Raw genomic sequence first — 8,625 nt, 5'->3', positions numbered from 1 at the left:
TTGAATTAGCTTCAGGTGGTCTGAAACAAAATCAAATTTAAGCTTATTTATGAAGCGCACCTCTTTCTGTTTAGTTGCAAAGTCAGTATAGGATTAAAGTATATGAGGAGCAGTTTTCCTATTTTTCTTTGGAAATAGGAAGCATGAGCATTAATCTTTTGCTACTGTTGAGTGCATGAGCAGATATTTGTGGGTGGGGATAGGAAAATGAAGACTGCGTTGAAAATGGGAGACTGCAGCAGAGAATCTGGGCTTTGAGTCTTCCTTTGCCGGTGCCAGAGCCATCAGCAGCTGGTGTTAGGCTGAGAGAGTTTTTTAAAACTCTGCCATACTGCAACAGAAACCAACCCCCTTCCTGAATTATGTAACAGCTGCCATGTGATGCAGTTTCACCAATCTTATTTCCCAAGTTAATCTCACTGGAGAAAGATGTCTCCTGCTCCAAGACTCCCAAAAACAAAGGTTATTGCCAAAATAGGGGAAACTTATGACAGGTACCAGTATACTAGTATATAAGAAAACCCCCCCACATTTTCTTATTTTAAAATTAGACCATTGTATTTTTAAGATAGCTACTCAATTAGAAAACATCACGCAGGGAAGCACTTCTGTTTAATATAAGTTGGCAGGTCATCAGTTAAATACATAACTGTTATGTAAGCTGTAATATGCTGAATGCAGGAATCACTAGCAGCCCTCTTTTTTTTTACTATTTTCAGAAATAACCAGTAGAAGTACTAGCATTCCTATAATATGGATACAGGCATTTAGCCAAAATATGATTTTAAAATCAAAGAAGCGTGTATCTATGTTACGCATAGTTAAATGCATGCAAATGTTACCTTTCAACATGCACTTTGATTGTCAGTGTCCCTGCAGGAATTTGTGCAGGTGACTGGGTAGTGGGCTGGAATGCTCAGTCACGCTCTACCAATTACATTCAAATGTGCCCACACAGGTTTATCACAACATCAGTTCAGAAAGAATTGCCATTGCAATACAAGAGCCACTAATATAAAACTTACAAAAGGTTTAAAAACAAAATTTTTTGAAGGTCTGGTGAGCCAGAACCACTACAGCTGGCTGTTGTATTATGATTTGTTAATCTCTTTTGGACCATTGTTAGAGTCCTCAAAAAAGGAATACACTTGTGAGTTTAAACATACCAGTGTCATGACTGTTCAAATTGTCAGTATTTCTGTAAGAAAGTGGAACTTCATAAAGTAAAATAAACAAACAAAAAAGTAAAACAAAACCTACAAACCCCACTTGACATTATCTTTTGGAGCAAAATAAGTACAGTACATTCTCATGGGAGGACTTTGATTCTTTTCCAAACTTAGCCTTTTTCAGATTCTAAAATTAAAACAGATTGCATGCAGAGCCCAGCCAAACCAACAGAAATGAGAACCTGGGACTTAATGAAATGGAAGTTGATTCAAGACAGGAAATTGAGTTGGTCAGATGTGTTGAAAATGATGGCAACCAGAAACTACATTATGAAGCTCCGTATAAAACAGTCTTTTCCTTCTCCAAGCCATCTGCAGATGCGTGGATTTGCAAAGGAACATGCCAGGTTTTTGCAGAAAATGCACCAAAAGCAACAGTCATCTGCAAAGTCAAACCACAAAGTTGGTACACACCAGACGCTAGCTGAGACAAAACCAGAAATGTTTTGATCTCATATTTATATGACCAGGGTCTGCTTGACTGTAACAAGTCAGTTATGTTACCATTTCCCTCTTTAGCAGAAATTTCAGTCAGCCCACGCCACTGCTGCAGTATTACTGTGGCCCAGAACAACTGCAGCACAATGACAGCTCGTGGTGCCAGAGCAGAGTGAGGCAGCCTTTCTCCTCTCCCTGAGCAGCTGGCGCCAGTGTCAGAGAGGGGACCTCCCTGAACAAGGTGCTAAGAACACAGGTGCTTCCCAAAACAAACCTACTGACTGAAAATGAGTAGCCACGCTGCTTTCCATCAAGTGGTGACGTGGGTCACTGGTCCATGTTCCAGGACTGCTGGGGAGATTCACACATTTCTTTTGGCTAACCAAAAAGAGCAAACTGTGCAAAAGTAGGAACCCTAGAAAAGACTGGAGAGCAGACTGCTGGTACATGAGAAAAAGCTCCAGGTAGGCTTTGAATTAATCTGGATGTGGATTAAAGTTTCTATGGCATGCAGCTGACATTAGATTTAAATGTAATGTGAATAACAAGAAAATGATGTGAGATAAAACCCCCATCAGTCTGGAAACAAATATTAAAAGAGGCAAGAACACAATTTTGTTAGTAAACCCGACATTTTCCAAAGGAGGACAACATCACTAATAGCTGCAGTCAGTTCCAACAAGCTGCATGTGTTAACAGGAGATACTGATGTTAGTTTAAAAAATAAAAATATCCAGATTTTAATCAAAATAACAACATAATATGAGACACATAGTAAAGGTCCTCTATCCTCCAGAATCCCCTTAAAATAACTTTAATATTACATTTTTTCCTTCCACTATCTGGGTACACTGTGTTAGATTCTGTGAGGTTATACTCTATCACTTGAACTCAAGCAATGTTTTTTAACCTACACAATGCTTTACTAGTATTGTCACTTTCTGGCATGGTCAAAATTGGGTTTACATCAATGCTTCACAGAACAAAAAGCATGAAGGTTTTGTTTGCCAAATTTGCATCTGATTAAACATTAAAAAGAAAAAAAACCTCAAACAAATAAAACATAACATAATAAAAAATAAATAAACCCCAGAATACCCCTCCAACCAAGAGCAGTGGCAGTGGCCCGTCCCAGTACCTCCTCTGCTCCGCTTCTACGCGGCAGCAGTCGGCCCGCACACCTGAGAGGAATGAGGAATGACAGATTTGTTTTTACAGACAAGCCCTGGGTCTGCTGGGAGATAAAACCAGCACTGAGAGATGAGAGAAACAATGGGAAGGATTCCACTGATTGATGAATGGAAAAGAAGATACTTGCCTTTACAAACAAACTGTAGGTTTGCTGATAAATTAAATTGGATATTGAAAGATGAAAGAAACAATGGGGAAAATCCATAAATTCCATGAGAATTAAAAATTAGGGGGGTTATACATTAAAAGGGAAATCTTTGGTCTTAGGCATTTCGGGAAGTCTGTGCCTCTCAAGTACCTCAGCCAATGGGGAAAGAGAGAGGGAAATGCGGCCGGGAAATTGGGATAAAAAGGAGGCTGCGTCCTCCGAAAAACGGAGAGACCTCAGGGGAAATGCCCCATGGCCTCTCCCTTTATTGGAATAAAGTAAAAGGACTCCTCTGTCTCCTTTTTGGACATGAACCTCTGGCGTTTGTGGATTCATATTTCTAACATGCCGTCAGCACCAAAGTGCGCCTCGCACCCCGCGCCCCGCCGGCACCGAACCGCGCCCCGCGTCCCGCGTCCCGGTCCGCCCCAGCGCAGCCCCGCGTACCGCCCGGCACGGCGCAGACGCACTCCGGCTTATATCGAAATCTTTATTAGAACAATCCCCAAGAACTGTACAACGGTGAAGTAACAACAAAATTAAGCACTTCCGTTATCAAAGATATTTAAACAATAGGATTCTATTTCTGCATAGCAGAAGCAACAGGGTTTAGAGCTCAAATCATCGTGCTCGTGTTAATTCGGTTTTGGCAAAACAGTGCAATCTTAAGAATAATATTAATGAAACAGTAACCTAACTTTCATTTCTTAAACATCAAAGAGCCATTTTTATGGTTTTAAAACTCATTATTTGGGACAAATGCATGTAGACATTTTGTAGCATAGAGTAACAGACAATTTTAATATTAGTAGCACTAGTGTTACTTGAACATGAAGAAACACTCATTTTATAATTGTTTACAGTGCAGTACAAATGACATATTACCCCAAAAATCATTGCCTGTATCAAAAGTTTAAAAATTTAGAACAATTTATAAAACGGTTCCAGAATAGGAAATTATCAGTCTTGAAATGGAGAAGGAACTTTATGCTTATAAACACACAAATAGACGTATTACAGTGCTATATATGTACTTTTTAGCTTTATTTCTTCTGTTGTAAGTAGCAAGAGCCCAGTTCTACCCACAGTTACACAGGTACAACACACATGATCATTGTAAACAGAAAGCAGAACAGGCCCTACTCAGAAGTCCGCTATACCTCAAATTAAAGCTATTTTAAAAACCTACTCTATAAAAATGGAACAGTCTTGCATTGTTTTCATTTATTTGCAACACTATTGTCGTATTTTCTTCCGGACCATACCATCAACTTTCATAATGACAACAGCAACAGGGAAATGATGGGTGCTGCATCACACAGTGCAAACACATCTGACATCCTTACTACAGTTCATTTTTTGTTAGTCAGTTTGAAATAAAGTGTTGGTTTTCCTCTCTAGCCTTTTCTGTTTTGTAGTCTACATGGTATAAATGAATTTCAAAATGTAAGCCAGGTGAAGTAACAGCCAGTAAGGCACTTTGTCTGCAAGGACACAGCTGTCCAGGCTGAGCAACTGGTCAAAGGGAGACATTCTGGGTTACTCAAAAACAGTCAGTTTATTCTTCATAATCACTTCTCTGACAACCCATTTGTGGAAGAACACTTACTGACTATTCCAGAATCAGCCTGACATTGCATCCATCAAAATATTTTTCCCATTCTACAGCAGAACATGCAATAGTAAAATATTTCATTAAATACTAACATTTAAAAGAATATTCAGCATCCTTGGATCACCCAAGAATCGTCTGCTGAATACTGTTTGGAAAAAAAACCCCCAAAAACCTCAGTAGAAGAAATGTTTCTATCTTCTTATTTCTGTGTTTTGTTTCCATGTTTTTGTTTTTGTTTTGTTTTGGGTTTTTTTTGGGGGGGGGGGTGGTGTGGGGTGGTGTGTTTGTTTGTTTGTTTGTTTGTTTTTGTGGGTTTTTTTACAAAATTTGAAGGCTTGACATTAAAACTTTGGTATAAAACATGTAAATGAAAGCTATTCAGTAATATGCTCTAGGGAGATAACAATGAATCCAAACCAAGCTAAACAAACGTGATTACATGGATGTGATAGCAGGTGTTTTCTACTGTCTTGGTTTCTACATTCTGCTTGTTTATACTCTTGAGAATGTTCTTTATTTCTACTCATGTAAAAGGGTCTTTCTTCAGATCCACCTGCTTTTCCACAGCTCCTCTCAGGGAGAAGGTGCCTGGCATGACCCTGACTCACCCCTGACCCTGGCACACCCTCAGCAGCTTGGGAGCCTGCGGGTTTGGGGGTCTCCCACGCCCTCTGTGCATCAGCACCACAAGCACAGACCCAGCGCAGCTGGTGCCACTGTGGGCACTGCGTCACCAGGCCCAGGGGGCTCAGGAGCAAAGCACATGGCATATTTTACCGTGTTCCACTCTCTAGAGTAGAAAATGGAATTTTGAATTTCATACTAAACCAAGGAACAAAGTCCAAATCCATAAATGTCATTATTAGTACCTCCTCTGTGGTGCATATCTGCAGACTCTGGCCCACAGGATTAATTAGGAACCATTATAATAAGATCGTCTTGAAACATCTTAGGTCAATCTTTCCCAATTAAATATTTGCATTAATTTTGACTTAGTAATTATCAGTAATTTATTTTTAGAAAGCCAATTTTCATATTAAATAATTACTACTTACTTACTGAATTTATGTATTTTAAAATTGACACAGTATTGCTTTGTATTTTCACAGTTCTCATAAACACATCATAAGAAAATGGCTTTTAAGTTTTTTTCTCAGAAATGATGATCAGTTACATTCTAAATGCTTTCACAAAATAGTGAGAGGAGCAAATTTATACATATATATTTTTTACTGTATATAAATAATAATACAATTTAAAACTTTCACTTTTAGAAATTTCTTTAGTAAATGCATAGGTCTGTTACAAAAGTTTTCTGATCAAATAATTGTATACTATTTCTATATTGTTTTATTCCTGGTAAACTCTGTGGTTACATTCATACGATAAAAAAGCAAGCTATATTCAGAAATATGCTTTTTCAGTTGAGCTCCCAGTAAGACACTCAAGTCCAGTAGAAATATAGATTATGTAATGCAGTTTCTTTAGCTGAAAATTAATCAGTAGCATTAAAAAAAAAAAAAAAAAAAAAAAGGTTTAGAACATGGATTGTAATGAGACCAACAGGCTTCTTTAATCACAGAATGGTTACACATACCCCCAAAAGTTACTGACTTAATTCCCAGAAAGTATTAGAATCATGGAGGGGGTTTGTGTAATCCATGTCATGCACATAATGAGAAAGGAATGACGATGAGGATGATGATGATGATGATGATGATGATGATGATGATGATGACAGTGATTGCTGATGATGAAAAACTTCATCCCTCAGGAGTCCTTTTTTTTTCCCCAAAGGATTCTCAGTCCTTTCTGAAAGGCAAGCTTACTCTAGGGTATCTCAGGAGGAGTTATCAAAATCTCAAGGTGCCTATAATCAGTAGCTACATTTGAAATCGTATGCCTTTATTTTATATTATTTTAGTCCTACACTAAACCTCTCATTTTTGCTTCTGGGCTCCAGCACCCACTGAACCACAGAGAAATCTTGCACCTGCACCTCAGGTCACTGAATTTCAAGATCTTACCATGCCCACAACTGCAAGCATGTGGATGGTGGTCACTTGTACATCAACATGACCCCACACCCGCAGCAAGAAGGACAGTGTTACTGCCTTTGTAGTGATTACAGTCATCACAAACCAGAGCTCTAAGTTAGAGAGCAAAATCCCATTGGGATGTGGATGATCAATAAATTTTCCTCAGAAACTTGCCTTCAAATAACCTGGAAAAGAATTTGCTTTTATTTTTGTGACACCAACAGTCTTCTAGGATTAGAAAAGTATTTCTAAGTGCTAAACTCCTATCACAAAACTGGCAAATGTATGGCACATGCCACTCCTGGAAAGTGGACAGTACCGGAATAGCTTCTTCAGTACACCGGAATCCAAGAAAACTAAGGGCAGGCCTCAGTATGTCTGGGTCCTTGGCACCTCCAGGAGACTGGTAAATTAAAATCTTTTTAGCTCAGTCTTGGCAGCAACAGATTGGAGAAACTCTCCAGTGTTAAGACTTTCCATCAGCAGAGCTGTTACTTAATGGTAGTAACAGTTCCACTACTGGGAGGGTCATAAACCACACCGAATGTTAATGTGCTTTCTACCAATGGGTGTATTAATGACTTTGTACTAATGACTGGGCATCAAAAAGCAAACTAAATCTTTCAGAGCATATCTCAGTAGCTGAGTCATTCATCCTGTACCATGAGAAGACTTGAATTCAGTGTCCTAGTACCTTACTGTGTGAGCCACTGGGAGCACGGAGATATGCAGGAAGTGCAGCCCTGACCCTCTGCACTCACACAGTCATTCCAATGGCTTGGTAGGAGCCCTTCTAAGCTAGGCTGAGACAATGGAATTCCTTGTGCACACACACAGAGCAAAGATTTTCTTTCAATTAAAAACAAGACTGCATTTTGTTTTCACTTCAGTGAAGCTCAACTTCCTTGTAACACAGAACGCAACCGGAGCCTTGTCAGGGATAGGGGGATTTTAACACATGTGCATCTCTCTTAGACATCAGCTAAAAATTATACATTCACCATCTTGTACCAGATGGAACCTCATTTGTGTGAACCACAAATCACTTCAGCTGCAGTGGGACCTTCTCTCAGTTATATCATCTTTTAAGCACAGCTCCTAGAAAACGTCACTTTAAGCAGTATCAACTAAAGTCTTTTCTGACTACTTTCTTTGGGACCCGCAGGGTACCATCATGTCTTAAAAGATGCAGTTGTGGGTGTGATTAAAATATCACTACAATTTTCAATGTAGGGAATCATTAATGCATGTATAATCACAGTTTAAATAGCTGTGAACCAGCTTGTACAAAAAAATACAATCATAGCACCATATTTACAAACTTAGTATCATCTCCTCATTAACTAGAGTCTCAAACTATCTTTTTTATGGCTAATTAGGTTATACATTAGTGCTTTCAAAAATTGCCTGAATTTCTTTTACAAATATACACTTATAAGAAGAAACGTTATCAAAACTGCTGTCATCTAAGGCAGCAACTTGTATTACAAAAGTTATTAAAAATCATTATACACTTACAAAAGTTTCAAATTTACATTTTCCTTTTCATAGGCACTCTATAAACTAAAATGTGGCCTTGTTTTCACAGCTGTTAGTTTAAGCATTAAAACTAGTTTAATGTTACCAATGTTGCTCTTTTTTTTTTTTTTTTTTTTTTTTTAATAAAAGCAAAAGGAAAAAAGAATCACCCATTAACCAGAAGCATCATTTACAGTTTTTACTTTTGCCTACTTTATACATGTTTTGCTTAAAAGTGACACTTTTTGATGTTGAGGTTTAGCCTTCATTATCCCATTGCCTTCTTAGGGCTTAGTTTCTTCTTCCCCAGAATTCGGTGGAGGCTAGCTGACATGAAGTAGGGTTTTGCTGTAGATCCATCATTTCTTTCCAGGTCTTCACCTGAATTTACAGAGCAAAACCAGTCAAAAAAGGAAGCAGCGGTACAACCACACACAGAGAGACACA

General features: G+C 38.5%; 1 protein-coding gene across 1 annotated transcript in view; it reads right to left on the bottom strand.

Moving 5' to 3' along the window:
* Positions 1 to 3,482: 3,482 nt before the first annotated feature.
* SLC44A5 (solute carrier family 44 member 5) overlaps positions 3,483 to 8,625 on the bottom strand; it is a 72,020-nt gene continuing 66,877 nt past the window's right edge. The window contains exon 22 of the mRNA XM_040073476.2: positions 3,483 to 8,559. Within this exon, the coding sequence (XP_039929410.1) occupies positions 8,447 to 8,559 (113 nt within the window). The 3' untranslated portion in view covers positions 3,483 to 8,446. The remainder of the gene's footprint in view (positions 8,560 to 8,625) is intronic.

Source organism: Hirundo rustica, chromosome 9 (assembly GCF_015227805.2).
Source record: "Hirundo rustica isolate bHirRus1 chromosome 9, bHirRus1.pri.v3, whole genome shotgun sequence".
Taxonomy (NCBI): domain Eukaryota; kingdom Metazoa; phylum Chordata; class Aves; order Passeriformes; family Hirundinidae; genus Hirundo; species Hirundo rustica.
This window is presented reverse-complemented; position numbering and strand designations above follow the sequence as displayed.